Raw genomic sequence first — 17,410 nt, 5'->3', positions numbered from 1 at the left:
ATTTCTCCTACCAAGAAAAAGAGCCTTGTCCTGTGCAACATGATAAAGTGACAATCAGAAAATAGAACTAAATGAATATCAGTTTTTAAATGACAGAAGTGGATTAATTCAAGTCCTCAAAGAGTAATCATTATGACTAGAAGTTAAAGATAACTCACCGCAGTCTGGAACGCTTCTTCTGAAATCTATTACTATTCCAAATCTTTTGCAATGATGAGCATAATGAGCCAGAGCAGAGCAAAAACAATTCTGTCCACATTTGCAAGTGTCTTTTCTGCACTGCTCAAAATAGGGAATGGGACTCAAATAAGGGTAGCACGGAGCAAAAAGGTCTTTTGTAAGGATGCTACAAGCTTCTGCTGCATAAGAGGCTACACAAATAACAGATTGAACAGTTTTAGTGGAGGAGTTTAAGAAGAGTTTTTAAAAAAATCTTTGCTATTGATCACAGATATATATATATATAGCAATAGTATTTATTTCTTATTATTTTTTCATATCAACACAATTGTACTGAAGGATAGAAAAGTTAGCTACTCATAGTTTTGAGCTTTTTCTTAGAATCATTTTAAGGTATCTGGAAAAGTACAATATGCAGACAGTCATCTATCTTTATTCATTGATGTAGGTTAGGTACAAGACACTAGACTCAATCCACTCCCTTTCATAAAAACACAGAAGTACATATTTCTACAGTTTAAGTCATACTCAGTAACAACTTCAGTCAGTATTGTAAAGAATAACTTGTTGTCACACATTGTTTCACATTAGGTAAGGCTGCAACCACACTTAGAGCTGCAAGCTTGGAGTGACACTACTACTGAAGAGACAAGAATATTAAGGAATTGTTAATAAGCTCCAACACCCATCTTAATATCTTATTTTGGAATGCTCTTAATGCGTGCTCAGTAATGGTCAAAAAATAAAAATGTTACTACTAGAAAAAAAAAAAAGAGTATTTCATGTGCCCAAGTGTTCAAGTCCCAAAACATAATTTAATAATGTGGTTTGTTAGAGGAGTGAGCTTAATAAATCTCACTGTATTTTGTCAGTGGAAAGGACTGGTTTGTTTCATTTCCTTCACCCAATTAGGAAAACAGCACAGATGTGATAAGTATAAATGCATTTGACAATAAAAATTTACCACTGCCCACCTGACTGTAGATGAATATCACATGGATCCATTTGTGAACTATCGTGCACAAGAATGCATGCTGATAAAGTTTTCCATGCATTTCCAAACAGCTGTGGAGTGCTTTCAGTTACTCCAACTGGAGATCTTTAACAAAATATAAATCAGTCACAAAAGAGACAGTGAATTTACAGAACAGTATCAGTTCTACTACAGCCTTCAACAGAGCTAAGTCAAGTTCCTTTTCCACTGCACTCATCATCTCCAAAGCACTAAACCATCAGGTAAAGTTTCAGACATCTCTCTTTCTTTCCAGGCAAAAGCACAGAAAAGAAAAAGATGATGTGATTTAAGATCATTAGATATTCTGTATGAAAGGACAGATCAAACCAGACCAAGTTCCACTTTCACAGGAGAGCAAGTAGCATTGCTGTCCAGGAAGTCTGCACTCTTATTCATACTTCTGCCTCCTCAGTGATACTTGATCCATTTTGATCTCTCCTCTGCCTATAATTTCATGATTGACCCTGAGTAGCTGTCTTCTCTGACTGTCAATTCTCTGAAAGGAGAAGGAGGGAGTGGAAATTTAATGGGCCAGAGATATAAGTGCAAAAGCGACTGGATATCGATGAGGCTGAGTTAAGAAGAGGTATAGCAGAAACAAAGACAGATTTTGATCAAAACAACTCTGTACACATTGTGTATAGAGAATGATCAAAACTACATCTTAAACATGGTGTGTTGCACACTAGGTAAAAGACTGTGTAGGCATACATCTAGTAATACCTCTGGTGGATATGCTGCAAAAGACAGCAATATCTATGGAAATTCTTCTAACCATAAAAAAATGAATCCTTAGAAAACTCAGTATATATTACTTCCTCTTTTCTGTTTTGTGCGCGCACGTGCTATTTTTCAATCAATTCTGACTCATATTCCAAATCTGAGACAGTAATTCTCCTATTGCCTTTTATAAACTTATTATTTTTCCTTTGTTAACCAAGCCTTCTGATGTATTCTAAATTTCCATTCCTCTTTTCCCTCTTCCATGAGGCTGCTTCATCCTCTGGAGGCCAATTATTTAACCCAAATCACCCATTTACTCTGATGCTCATGCAGCTCTGACCATCTTTCACTGCAACACCGCAAGTGAAGTTCAGGCAACATTCAATTCCTTTGCTGACCTGCAGGCACTAAACAAAGAAGGCTCTGTTGGCAAAAGCAGATTAGAACTTGTAGTAGAGAATAGGAGCTGAACAGACAAAGGATTGTGGGGAGGAATATAGTCCCTTATAGAGGCCAGTCCATCTTTTGAACAAATGTTCAAATAAACTACCCCTTAGTAATGGTATATATTTCACTGTGTTTTTACATTAAAATATTTATACAGAATTTGTTTTGAAGTTCTGTAGTTGAGGGACAGTTTTTCTGTTTGCAAACCAAAACCTACTATCTAGCCAACTAACACCAAATCTTAAAACATTTTTTTATCCATCTATTTAGCTCAGTACAGTTGATTCACCATTCTAATTGTAAATATTCATGTACTCATACAAAAAATCATCCTCCATATTTCCATTGAAGGTTCCACAAAGTCCAACGGTATCATCCTTCCACCGTCCATCAGCTTGAAGATAAAGCCTCAGTCCTTCTCTGTCATATAGGATCTGTAATCCAATGTGTGTCTTTACTTGAAGAAATACAGAGGAGAGTTTTCGTATTTCAAATAAATCTAGTGAATAAGAATAGAGATTGTTGAAAGGCAAAGGAAACCAGCCTGTAATTTGCATTTTGTTTCTTGTCATTTCACTTTTTTCCTTTTTTTTTTTTTAATATAAGTGACTTTTTTCCTACTCTGTCCCCAAACTCTTGATTTATTACAAAAAGTTACATTTTAAAAGAAGAAAATAAGAATTTAATGACAGTCAAACTTAGTAAGAACACATCCAGAGATCACCAAAATATTCATATGAATTAACTAAAAAAAAAGTACATCAATTTCAAGATGTCAACACTGGAGACAGTATTTCCATTCACTTCTTTCAGACAATCTAGTCCTAACAGTGGCAATATTCTTCCTGCATTGAAGTCCCTTTTAGGGATTGCCAAACAGTCACGTTTTCCCCAGCCATCAAATGAACTCGTGGTTTGCATATCACCCTAAAGCAAACACCGATGCTCACAGAACACAACCATATATTCATATGTAAAATACTTGCTAGTATCTTCAGAGGGAGACATTTAAAAACCTCATTGAAACAAAAAGAGACATTAGTCATTCGAGAAAATCATCTTCCCTCAAAAAATAACTATGCTGCCTTATGAAGGATGGTTTTTTGGGGGGAAACGGAGGGGGGCAGGACACAACATACTTTATATTAATAGAGAGACACTAGCACAGTGCAGCTCCTAACATTAGAGCACAACATACACTAGCAGCTAAACTAGTGTGATCAAAAGTGATCAGCATTAATATCAACAATCTATCACTTAGCATTAGTATGTTAACAATACTGATTATATCACAACATACACATGGCACTAAAGCACTGCTTCAGCACTTGATAAGCATTATACATTCATATAGTGTTCCTTACCATCTGCATAAGGCAGGTTAATTTTGTACTGGTCATATATCAACACATCTCCTGAATGAGTCAGTGTCACTTGCCTCTTGGGATCCTGCTTAAGAATAATGCTGATTGATTGGATACATGATCCATCCTGGTTCTACAAAAGACAGCAATTTAAAAATACAGTTGATTTTAAGCAGGATGAATGTTATATAAGACTGCATGTTAACAAGAAGAAATTGAAAATTATCAGCTTTATGCTGCTTCCTGGCAGATTGCACTTGAAAAATGTACAGCATAATTGTTAAAATAAAACTAATTTTTTAATCGTTTCAAATGTATGTTTAGATGCAACTCTACTACGTTAAGCTAACACAGCTTAAAAGTGGGATATGAAAATAAAAATGTAAACAGCCCTTCCAAGGCTTACTACAAGACACGTGCAATTCACGAGATCCACTGATCCGAAACACACTGTGGGCGAGTTCCTGTACACAAACAAAGCTGCATTATCCACACAGCAGGACACAGATCTGATTTTGAATTCTTTTTTCTTTAAAGTGTTCTGATATGCCCAGGTTCTCTTAGAGCATATTCAAGGTACATCACTTTTTCAAAGTAATGAAAGATAAAAACCATCTTGTAACTCATTTAAAAAAAAGAAAACAGCATTTAAATTCATTATTTCTAAGAGAAGAATTGTGGAATGTGTTCATAAGCTCCCTAAATTAATTAAAAAAAAAAAAGCAGTAGCATATCACAGCATCCAACTGGCCTGACTTGCTTAGTTTTATTACCATTGCATTGCTTATTCTTAACATCATTTCAGTTCTCTAATTCAAAGAAAATATCATTTGGGAAAACCATAAAAAAAAGTACTTCACTCAGCAGGAAATATATTGAAAAAATATTTTAGATTAACTTCATCTGCCTTACCAACATTTTGTTCTTCAGCAATCAACTGTCAACATTCTCAAAATCTAATCAACTGAAATCCTAAAAGCAAAGTATCGAGACTGATGTGCTGAAGTCTCTCACAGAAAGAAAATACGTGGCTGACGCAGGAAAATTTTACATCAGCTTTAAGATGAAGAATCTAATACAAGTTAACTAACTGCTTTCATCAAAACTAGAATCAACTACAGTATGTGTTCTATGTGAAACTAGATATTTTTTTTTCCATTTGTGATTTTGGCCCTTTATTTGTGTATTTCTAAGGAAGTTCTTTAGTGCCTAAGCTAAACTACAGATAGATTTGTTTATTTTCAAACCTTCAGTCATTCATTTCAACTTAAAAAGAGTGTACTTTGACCTAAAACTAATGAAATTATCATTGGAAATTATGATTTCCAGGATCAAAGCAAGACATAGAAGCCTAATACAGCTGACAATTTATAAGTTTCAGCAAGAAGAAAAACCCAAATAAGCAGATAGAATTGCTTGTGAGATAGTCTAAGAAAAATGCTAAAAGAAGTCATGTGATACCTAAATGAAGTCCCAAGCTACTTAATATTCCTGCACAGCTCATATTACATGAACGATCTTCATCTAGATAACATACCAGCTGGAATGCAGCACAAGCTACCGAATATTGAATTTACCTAGTGTATCACAGTAACAAATACACCTGTACCACATAACAGGGCAGCTAGCCAGAGAGATGATTAAACTAGTCAGTTACTATTAAAGTTTCCATGTTAGAACTTCAAAAGCTAAGTATACTTTGGCTTTCAGTACATCTGACAAAATAATGCTTATTAGTGATAGATGACTATCAAAATTTTATTATTAGAATGAAACTGATAATTCAATTTTATGAGAAAAATTCTCTAGCATAGTGGATGAGGCATAGAGATGGACTGAGATGTCAAAGATTGAGACATCTCAGCATGCTACTTCCTCACCTTGCTACATCCTGGAAGAAATCAGAATCTACTTTTATCCCAGAATGGCACACATTAGAAATGACCTTAAAAACGACCTAGTTCCAAAGCCCCTGCAATCAGCAGGGTTGTCAGGCTGCCCAGGGCCCAATCCAAGCTGGCCTTGAATACCTCCAGGGAATGGGGCACCTACAGTCTCTCTGGACAGTCTCTGCCAGTGCCTCACACACTCTGAAGAAAAAGTTTCCTCCTAACACCTAACCTAAATCTCTCCTCTTTTAAAGCCCTTCCTCTTCATCCTATTACTGTTTGTCCATGAAAAAGAGTCCTTCTCTTTCCTGTTTATAAGCTTCTTTTAAGTACGAGGTCTCCCCAGAGCCTTCTCTTCTCCATGTTAAACAAGCCCAGCCCTTCAACCCTTCTTCATATGATAAGTGCTCCAGCCCCTTGATCATATGCATGATCCTCCTCTGGACCCTCTCAAACAGCTCCACATCTTTCTGTGCTGGGGACACGAGACTTGGATGCGGTACTCCAGATAGTGCCTCACCAGGGCAGAGTAGAGAGGGGACAATCCAGTCCCTTGCCCTGTTGGCAGCTCCTCTTTAAGTGCAGCCCAGGATACAACCGACCTTTAGAGTTACAAGAACACCCTGACGGCTTTTATCCAGTTTTTTGTCCACCAGGACTTCCAAGCCTTCCTCTGCAAGGCTACTCTCAATGAGTTCTTCTCCCAGTCCGTACACCTGAGATTGCTCCAATCCAAGTACAATGTTTCGCGTGCAGTTCTTCTGGGCCCACTTCAAGACTGTCCAGGTCCCTTTGGATAACATCCCTTTCTTCTGCTCTGTCAGCTGTAGCACTCACCTTGGTGTCATCTACATAACTGCTCTCAACACCACTGTTTTTGTCATTGATAAAGATGTTGAAGAGCACAGGTTCCAAGACGGAACCCTGGAGGACACCACTCATGACTGGCCTCCACCTTGACATTGATCACAATCCTCTGGATGTGACCATCCAACCAATTCTTTATCCACCTAATAGTTCAACCTTCAAATTTACTTTTCTCCTATTTAGAGATAAGGATGTGGTGCAGAACCATATTGAAGGCCTTACACGAGTCCAGGTAGACAACATCTATTGCCCTTCCTTTGTCCACTAGTGCTGTCACACCATCATAGAAAGCCATCAAATAGGTCAGGAACAATCTGCTCTTGGTGAAGCCACACCATCTCAAACTAACTCCTTGTCTTCCATGTGGTTTAACAAAGTTTACAGGAGGATGTCCTCCATGATCTTTCCAGTCACATACATGAAGCTCACCAGCCTGTAGTTCCCCACATCTTCCTTTCTCAAAAGCGGGAGTTATTACATTCTCCTTGCTTCAGGAAGGAATTAAATTTCTGCCACTCCTGTTATACTATTACCTCTGCTCTAGATTCTAAGGCTTATTTACACTGACTAAGAAAAGGAAAGATTTCAGCACCTAACTGCTGTTTCTTCTGTTCCAGCTGTCATTGCAAGATCTTGTACCCATTTAAAAGATAATCAAGCACAAAGACAAAAGTAAGGCTAGTCACTTTTGGTACACTGTATTAGCTCATTTTACTCTGTTCTTGATTATGCATCTTTAAAGTCTTGTGATAAACATACACATATATGCAAAAATCACTCAAGGGTGACCTAGGTCTTTCTGAGAGAAATTTTCCCTTGATTGGATTTCAATCCTGAGTAGCTACACAAACTTCCAGGAGAGTTGCTGAGGGCTGTGCTACATAGTCCCACTGCTTGCAGAAAAGACTTAGCTGTTGATGTTTTCATCAAGTAAAACGTCAAGCATCTTCAACATTGAAAAAGGCACTGAACAAAAATTACTTTAAAAAATGCTATCTCTGGACAATCAAACTAGCACCACTAACAGTACAAATTAGATAAAGACTTTCAGTTCAAAGATCTGTATTCCTAGTGACTTTCACTAAGACTTGCCAAACATGAAGTCTCACTTCACATCCCAAAAACAGCCACTACAGCTACCAAGATTTCTGAACATTATTAGGTGGCACAAACAGATGCTGAACTAGCACAGTGATCATCTGTCCATCCTTCAAGTACCATGAGCACACAGTGGTGAGTAAAGAATAAAAAGATACATTCAGAATTTCCACATACCTAAAAAAATAATGCAAGTTATCCTTCATCATCATTACAAAACGAAACTTCAAAATACTGAATTATAATAACATAGAGATATATTTCGTCAGTTCAACCACCTTTCCTAGACTGCTGGCAAAGATAGACACATGAATTGCAAAACACTCCTGTTTATTTTGTCCTCCAACTTCTTCACTAAGAGTTTCTGCACATATCATTCAGAACTAGCAGCTATGAATACAGAATTTTGCCTACCTTTTAAGAAGCTGCAAATAAAACATACAAGCTCCTACCCACAGAGCAGAGCCAAGGGATCAACTCCCCGTAGTACATACATTGCTACACAACACTGACAAAAGCTGCATTATTCCTTCATATTCAAAACTGAAGAAATGCTGTTTGACAATTATTCTCCATTTCAACGAACTGCTCCTTTCACAGCACTGCCCTTGCCAACTTTCAGCAAGTGTTTTCACAAGGATGGCCATTTCTCTCACTCCACACTTAAAAAAATCCTATATTCAGACTACTTTCTCATCATACAGACTACAGAGACAGTTAAGTTGTCACCTGAAACCTAGATAAGGTTAAGCTGTGCTGATTTCTTGACTGAATCTCACTCTGAGAAGTGCTTAAACAAAATTCCACATTTTCAAATCACTTGTAGCCTGATGACAGTTTATGTCATCAGCTCTAAAGCATGAGATGACTGAACTCTTTCTGACTCAGAACTAAAAATCTCCTCGGGTATTTTCTTTCTACACTTCTTGAATCCGCTTGAATGCCATTGGACTGATAACAGAAAAGACAGTCAATTTTAAAAGCATACACATCTCAAACTATTGAGAAATAGTTTCTACATAACAAATCTTTTAGCTTCCCATTTCAATTCATTCATTTTTATAAATGGGAATCAAGAATTGTAGATTCCAATTCCCTTGCAATGAACAAGGACACCACAGCTAGATCAGGTTGCCAAAGGCCATATTCAGCCTCACCTTAAAAGTCTCCAGGGATGGGGCATCAACCACATCACTGGGCAACCTGTTCTAGTGCATCCTCACTGCATAAGATTTTTTCCTTATACCTAAGCTAAATCTACCCTCTTCAAGCTTGAAACCTTTTCCCATTGTTATACCACCACAGACCCCACCAAAGAGTCTGTCTGGTACCTACAGAACTGTAAAGCTGTTCCTCTGCCAAATGGTACCCTTTTGACAGTTAGGCACCCAAACAGCTGCACTGAAACCCCAGACTTTTGAATTACAGTACACACAAACTGATCTTACTATCCTCTCGCTATTTTCCTACCCATAACTGATTTAGCAGCATTTAACTCTGTAACAGATCGCACAAGCCTCAGCTCAACCACCTGGCTGTTATGTTCAGAATACTTCATTCAAAGCTTTGTAGAAGTCTATACTTACTAGGGACTGATCAGGTTAACTTTTTAACAGCAAAGTGAAATAGGAAGCCCACGTGTAGTTAAAGCCAAAATCTTTTTTTCCCCACCTACAAGCCACTTGGATGCCTTAAGCACAATTGCTCACCCAGGGCAAAGAACATACAAGGTGTTTGCAGTGTCAGGAGTGCTACAGAAAGTTAACTAATTTGTCTGTCACCTTCCTCAACAAAAACATTACAAGTTTCTGCCAGTTTTGGTAACAGTGTACTACAGAACAACTTAAACATACAAGAGACTTTCACAAGCTTCATGGACTTCAACATACTTTTTATATTGTAAAGCCCAGAACTGCATACAATATTCAAGGCAAAGTAGCATCAACACTAAATATAGCACGTGAACCACCTCTTCTGACCTGGTGTCTACACACTGCGTTCAACGCACCCTATAATGCAGTCAGCACTCTTGACTGTCAGATCCCTTTCTGCAAAGTTGTTCTCTAGTCACTCATGTCCTGTTCTGCATCTCTGTCCAGATTACCATTTAATTCTATCATTACTTTTTTTTTTTTTTTTAACTATAATTCTACCTACTCTATTCTATTGAATACTATAAAATTTCTATTATGGTGAACTTCCAGTGACAGTTTCGTATGACTTCCTTCTACTTAAAGGTCTTTTCTGTGACTCAGGTAGCTTTTGTTGCACTAGAGCAAATAGATTTCACTGAAATATGACTTCAAAAAATGTGGCATGACCATTCTTCTTCCCAAGACAATGTCAAGTGTATGAACAATGTAAGTTGCAGAGAAGCTTCATGACTGCAACATGACTTGAAATACACTGAATAAAATACTATACCTTGTTGTATCTAGCAACTAGCAATCTAGCATACTAGCAACGCGCAATTTCAATGAAAATCTTAGTGTTCTATACCTCACAAGTACAACAGTATAATACACGTTCAGTAATCCACGCAGAGAACAAGAGATTAGGTCTTCAGTGTAAAGTAAATGAAATACATTTTTGACTTCTGTATTTAGTATCAGAGCTCTAACAAAGTAGCATCCATAGCATCAGCTATACATACGCACATGGGTGTTTGGCTGTACAGACTACAAACTTTCACAGTAACAGATGCATATCTATACCTAAAGCCAAGAAAGTTGTTCAAAAGCTACCCAAAATTTCCTACATCAACGTAAGTTAAAGTGAATTTCAAGCTGCAAGAACAGAGCCAAATGAGAAATCTATATTCAAAATGCAAAAAAAAAAAAACCCACAACAAAAAACAACAAAAACAAACCAACACCCTCATTCGTCTTCCTAGTAGTAATAAGATAATTTTGTGCTCACTGCAAAGCCACAAAGATCCAGAAAGCTGAAGAAACAAGTCATCCAAGATTTGCCACAAAAACCACAACGTACTATTGAATGACTTCGGTGAACACTGGATGAGAACACTGGCATGATCCTTCCTATTAGTTGAATGCTTTTGCTCACATTTATTTCATCAGTGAGGACAACTGTTGCTAATAATTTTAATGTATTCAATGGCTTTGATATTGTTTCCTCCTTGATATGCATTTTCCCATCAAGATACAAACATAATGAGAAAGTTCTAAGCCTTACCTGTCCACAGGGAGCATTTTGCAAGGATACAGTAAACTCTCCAGATGTACGACTCTTTGCTAGAATGTATTGACAAGTGGCTTGAAAAGTGTATTCACGTCCATCAAATGTCATAAAATGAATGTCTCCTGAAACTGAACATTCAGCTGAGAAATACAATAATGGAATTAAGTATGTAGAAAAAGTATTATGTATTATGAAGTGTTATTGCTGACATATGCTATAATTTATAAAATTGTGCTTACATTATAACCAGGTACAAGGAAAATGGTGAGAAACTGAACCCTAGCCTTTTTTTTTAAAAAAAAAAAAAAAAAAAAAAGAAGCTTGTATCTGATGCCAGGCCAAAATATTGAAGTAGTTCCACCACTGCAGTGAGACAATAATGTACGCTCCTTGCGTACATTGTGATGTGTGGCTCTAAAAACCCATTTCCAGAAGCATTCTGTTTCACAACTCTTAGATCAGAGCTTGATTCTATTAATAGCTGCATAAACCATGAGGCTAGGAGTACCCTCTAACATTGAAAATCCTTTTAACTAATCTCTGTAGCTTTGTTGCTTATGAGTTAAGTGAGACTAGCACTCCTCATTTGACAGGCAACTTGGGAAAACAATTAACAGACTTTTGTCTAATACCTAGCTACAACATCACTAGGCATGAATACCATGAGGAAAAGCAAAATAAAACAATGAAATAGTGATCATGCACTTGGAAACTCTTCCATGAAAACATATCTGTAAGTATATCAATTGAAGATTCCAGTGGAAACTTTAGTTGAATGCCAGGAACAACCAGGTAGTGTCATCTATCAGAGACACTATAGCAACCTAAGGGCAGATGCATTACTGAGCTAAGTTGAAAGGCATGTCTGCTATCTAGAGCACTTATTAATTTAATCTGTGTATAAATATGTTAATAAACAGATACAAACAAAAAAAAACTGTATGGAAAATTCAGTGGGAAAAATGTTAAAATGAGCATCAATATTTTACCTCAAATTCATAGTCACTGAAAAAAGTTAAGTAACCAAGACTGTTTTTTTCTTAAACATACCTGGACATGTAAGATTGGTACAAAGCCATTTTCCTCCAATGCAAGTGCTGAAATAAAAGAAAAAGGTTACAAAATAAAATCTCAACATGAAAAGTATATGGTTATTCTCAGTTGTTTTTCCTGGATTCCAAGGGCAACAACAGAAGAAAAAAAGTCAAAGTAATTCTCCTACTAAGATTTTTAATTCCAGATTGTTTTTAGAGTTCAAGAAAAAAAAAATCTAAACATTCCCTTACTCTCTGCGGTATCCATGATTTGCTCTTCTTCTCCATTAACAAATTTATTTTTATAAGTCTCTTAATAGCAACTAGTTGTCTAGGGAACAATTTTTTTGTATGTAGAAAATGTAACGATTAGTCAATTTTGTCCAATAGGCCTTAAGTGCCATCTCTCTCTCATAACAGTGGAAGGATTAAGTCTACAGTATTAAAAGAAAAGGTACTAACCAATTATTACATTCCTCATAAACCACAGAACCTGTTTCAAAAGAACTGCCATGGTAATCGCAATGACAGTCCATAGGCTTGACACACAATTCATTTTCATAAATAAAGCCTAGAAGAAGAAAAAGAAAGAAAGATTGAAATATTTACAAATATCAACAGAACTGAGAGCAACAAATGGTCATATTCCATTGAATATAAAGTTGTAGGATATAAAGTTGTGGGCTATTTGGAAGTCATTTTATATTCTATTCCTAAATTGCTTGAGATGTATTAGTAGCGTGAGTCACTCAATAATGTGGAAAAAACATTTATTTGGTACACTTGGCTTTTTTTTGACAGATTAATAAATCTTTGACTGTTTTAAGGCACTGTTTGGTCCTTATTTTACTACAGCAGGGTTTTTTTGGGGGGGAGGAGGGGGAAGCAGGGGTGGAGAGAATGGGCTGTTTTGTTTTTCAATTATTCAACTATTAGAGATCCAGAAACTAAGAGATTACTAGCTCATATAAGATGAACCACATGACAAAGACAATCACACTTAGAGCAAACAGGGTTCAAGGATCTATGGCATATCATTTTCTCTATAATGATCAAATATAATTACATACGTAAGAGAAGTCAGTAAGAAGATGAAAACTAGACAAAAATATCCTTTAATATTAAGTGCAGCATTTTGCTATAGGCTGAATTACCAAATGTATGGTTCTGGCAAGCAAGATAACAGTAAATCTCAGTATAAAACTTGTTTCTACCCACATGAATGATTTCTACTCATGCTCTCATAAACACCTGAACCTGCAGACATCCTTTGTGAGGAAAAAATAAAATAAAACCAAGCAGCAACCACAAGAATTGTGAGGCTGGCTCCACTATACATAAAAAAAAAAAAAAAAAAAATCAATGGAGCAAAGCACATTTTCTACTCAACTACAGAACTCTACACCTGGAATTTGGATCTGTGCTGCAAATATTCCTACTTGCTAGATTGAGGAAAAGCCTCGTCACCAAATGAGAAAAACACAGTCAATTATCCACACCCTCTTTGCATGGTGTTTATAAAGAATTACTATGAATGCTTTACAGGCCATGTAAACCTGGGGGGAAGCAATCAGAAAATAAAGTAGCACCAGCTAATACATATCTGAGTAGCAAAACCATTACCATCCGGACAATAGCATCCATCAATGCAGGGAAGTTCACTGTCAATACACTGTGATTGCTGGTGACATGAAGCAGGGCAACAGTTGATGCACTCATTGTAGGTCAATGGTTCAAGACAGGTAATTACTACAAAACAGAAAAGAGAGAGAAACAAAGAGCTCTTGGGCTACTGGCCCACGACATGAATAGATGCACACACTGATTTCAGGTATTTACTCTTTGGTAAGTGAACTGAATATATGTTGTTTGTACCAACAATACATTGACTTTCTAACATGCAAACAGAATATTCATATATCCATAGTCTGTCTATTGCAGGTGCACCAAGAAGCAATACATCTTAAATCACAGGACAGGTAGGGCCTTTCTTACAGCAAAGCTGTGAGATCAGCAAAGCAAACAGTAGAATATTATTAACCAACATTGCTGGAAGCACATGGGAAATGTTTCTTTCATGAATGATAAAGCAATGTTGTTCTTGTTTTCCAGACAAATTAAATGACCTCTTTCAACTTTACTTCTTGTGATTTCTAACGTGAAGACTTATTCAAGCGTAATTCAAATTGATTTTTAACAGTCATGATTTATTTTCCATATCAGAAATCTATGAAGTCTTGGTCAATATTTGAAAGAGTAGCCCCATGAGAAAAACATTTCAATCTTACTGAAACATCAGGGACTCCTTAAGGACTAAGCTTATAAAAACATACTCAATATACTCACCACAGATTACGCATATTAAAAAAATTCCTAACTTGTATACAGCATTGCAGTCCATAGTTATGCTTTCACTGATAACTATATTTGTTCACAATAGGAGGAAAGAAAGTAAATTATGAAAAGCAATCAACTACTGTGCAGTATTTCCAAGAACTGAGATGTCTGCATACCACATGGCTGAAAGTGCCTCCTCCATCCATGAAGAGGTTTTCCTGCTTGGGCACATGCTCTGGCATATTCAGTTAATGCTCGACACCAAGTTGCATTATCAACTGCTGACCTTACAACAAGCAAAAATTGACATATTATTTTTGTCTTACTTTCAATCTCATGACTGATCCTACACTGCCTACTAGCCCAGTTTGAATTTAAATTAATATAGCTTTTATTTGTTGACTGAAGAGGCTAAAACTCTTAAGTGGATATGTCATTCTACTATGCTTGAAGACAGATCGATATACTGGAAACCCGACATTAAACCCATTGAAGCCAGTGATACAGCAATAGAGATGTGAATAGGGGTCTTGGTTTTTAGAAGAGAAACAATATCCAACAGAACACTCAGAAGAAGGCATAAGAGAATTTCCACCAGAGTGTTGTTATATTGCAAGAAATGAAATTGTTTTATGCCCTGGCTTTTAAACAGTCAAAGCTGCTTTGAAATGAGATTTTTAAATGATAGCATAAACTCAAATAGTTTGTGAGCATGCAGGTAATTAATTTCAAGTTTTGGTTCAATTAATGTTTACTGCTTAGGAATGCCCAACTGATCTATTCACAATTAACTTTCTTTAAGATTCAAAAATACTAATGATGTCACATATTAAGCATGAAAATAAATGCCATACTCAAGGAAAGGTAAATTAATTATTTTTGTTTATTACTACTAATAAATTAATAACTGAACCTTGCCATCCTTACACCAAACAAACAATTCCACAGAAATTTGACAGTACAACTAGAAAGAGTGAGAAAAGCAACGCATTTTAACTTCTTAAAAGAATTTCAGATAATCAGTACGCAGAAAAGAGGCACATTACTGTTGTTACCAGTTAGTTAGAATTCACTCTCACAATAAAGGACAATGTTTTTCATAATAGCTTTGGAATCTCTCAAAAACATTCACTTACATGCAAAGATCACTGGTGCAGCTTGCCATAAAAGGAAGAGGGCTCACATATTCGTGACATTGTTCAAATGGAGGATGCAGTAGAGTATTACACAGAGCATATGCTCTCTGAAATTGAAGAGACTGTAGTTGTGAAGGTTTTAAGTAAACCTAAGCAGAATAACATACTAAGCAAAAACAGAACAGACCTCTCTCAGGCTGACCAGGGACCCCTCTCCATTCGTCAACTAGAAGCTATGGCTAGTAACACAGTGCTTCACATGCCAGAGTATTCATAACATTGAAACTTTATACAAGGCCATAATAATGCTAATAATATATCCTTTCCCAGAAAAGGATAGATAGTGTTGCAACTAAGCCTAGAAAAAATGCAAAGTCTTCATTTTATTTAAATTAAAAAATATGAAATAACAGAACTAAGATGTCTCACATCACCATTAGTTTCAAAGCACTTCATTTCAGGGCTATAACTTCAAAATATTACTTACAAATGAGAACTACTTTGATGTGGTGAACCAAAGTGACAGAATTTGTTGTTTTTTTTTTTAATACTAGTAAATAAAACATGTTTTCATTTTATTTTCATATGCCCGCTTCTTCCTATCCTTCCTAAAAGAAGTAATGGGAATCAGCTCTAGAATGAGCTTCTAGTTTACAACTTCACTAATATAACCTGAAATTCAAACACTTATTTTGGCTGCTCAGACAGCATAATATCCCCAGAAGGTCAAATATTAAATTACAAACTTACACAGAAGATCAGTATAGCAAAAAAGAGGGATAAGCTACACGCTGTTACTGCAGCCTTCTTAATCCACCTCTCCAAAGGAGAGCTGAGAATATTTAGAGTCAAATTCTTGTAAGAAACAAAGACTATGGTAATAATCCTTTCATGAGGATCCAAACCTGTAAAGATTCATGGCTTTGAGTCAGGCAAGGTGGCTCATTGAGAAAAGAGTTATCCCAAATGGGTTGTCCTTGTGGAGGATTTTCCTGCCAACTCTCCACAAACTCCGTTATATCATCTGTCAATTTTCCTAAACAAGACACACATACAGTCAATAGAGTGATTTAGCAAAACAATGCTGCTATACTAAGGAAACATCTGAACAATCATATTATCACGTTAAAAAGAGACAAGCAAGTATTACTGTAGCAATTGGACAGAAAAATATGATGAGAGGATTGGCACTATAGAAAAGTGCAACGGAAGAAGATTGCTTACCCATATCAGAAGATTCCAGGTTTGCAGCTGAAAGCTCCACCAGGGTAGGATCTCCTGAAAGAGATCCTCCCCCAGTGGCAGTCAGCCTATAAATGGGGTCTAGGACAGGTGGAGCCAGGCTCCACCCCCCCAGTCACACAGCTGAATTGCCTTCACCTGCACTCCCAGGGCTGCCTGGGTCCTTTCCCCAGGTGCTCAATCAATGGTTCAGGCCATGACTCAACCGTTACCATACAACTACCTACAAAAAGATGAATCAGGTCTAAGTCTGAAAACATACAGGTCCTCATAAGACACAGAAAGCCCTTTAAAAGGGAATATAGAGAAGAAGTTTTAGAAGGGCAGAAAGAGCCTAACTCAACAGGTGATCTAACCAGGAAGGACATTATGGGAGTAGGACTGCGCCTACTGCCATCTTTGAATGAAAGCAGGAAAGAAATCTGTAATAATTTGCATTGATCTAAAATGCTTCTAAACAGATAGCCTAAAACTCAATAATAAGGCATTCTTGAGTCACTACAAGGGTACAATATAATTATCTACATAATCTATGTAAACATCTACAAGTATGTGTTCTTCATGAGTAGATACATCCAACATGAGCTTTTAACTAGGTAAGAATGGTATAATCCATCAAAGAGATGTGGTGACATTGATTACTACTCAAATTATCCAAAAATGCATATCATGCCTTACCTGCATTACTAATGCTCCTCAAGATATTCAGATAAAAGTAGTATGCAGTGCATCTACTTGTGCTACAATTGCAGCTTTATGCAACCGAGCTACCATGAGAAAGTTGAGAGGGTAGGGAAATGTTTGATGGCAATGAACACAACGAGCTATTGATCTTGGTATTAACTTAAAAGCATTTTGATTTAGTGAGCTAACTGTT

General features: G+C 36.6%; 1 protein-coding gene across 1 annotated transcript in view; it reads right to left on the bottom strand.

Moving 5' to 3' along the window:
• Positions 1-17,410, bottom strand: part of OTOG (otogelin) — a 94,685-nt gene that overhangs the window by 66,991 nt on the left and 10,284 nt on the right. Inside the window, exons 9-19 of the mRNA XM_010711107.3 lie at positions 16,197-16,327; positions 15,292-15,398; positions 14,332-14,441; positions 13,442-13,567; positions 12,281-12,389; positions 11,835-11,881; positions 10,779-10,924; positions 3,730-3,862; positions 2,687-2,864; positions 1,155-1,279; positions 159-371 (exon numbers count right to left, since the gene is read on the bottom strand). Coding sequence (XP_010709409.2) covers positions 159-371; positions 1,155-1,279; positions 2,687-2,864; positions 3,730-3,862; positions 10,779-10,924; positions 11,835-11,881; positions 12,281-12,389; positions 13,442-13,567; positions 14,332-14,441; positions 15,292-15,398; positions 16,197-16,327 — 1,425 coding nt within the window. The remainder of the gene's footprint in view (positions 1-158; positions 372-1,154; positions 1,280-2,686; positions 2,865-3,729; positions 3,863-10,778; positions 10,925-11,834; positions 11,882-12,280; positions 12,390-13,441; positions 13,568-14,331; positions 14,442-15,291; positions 15,399-16,196; positions 16,328-17,410) is intronic.

This window comes from Meleagris gallopavo, chromosome 5, assembly GCF_905368555.1.
Source record: "Meleagris gallopavo chromosome 5, MGAL_WU_HG_1.1, whole genome shotgun sequence".
NCBI lineage: Eukaryota > Metazoa > Chordata > Aves > Galliformes > Phasianidae > Meleagris > Meleagris gallopavo.
The sequence above is the reverse complement of the archived record's forward strand: the minus strand, read 5'-3'. Positions and strand labels throughout refer to the sequence as shown.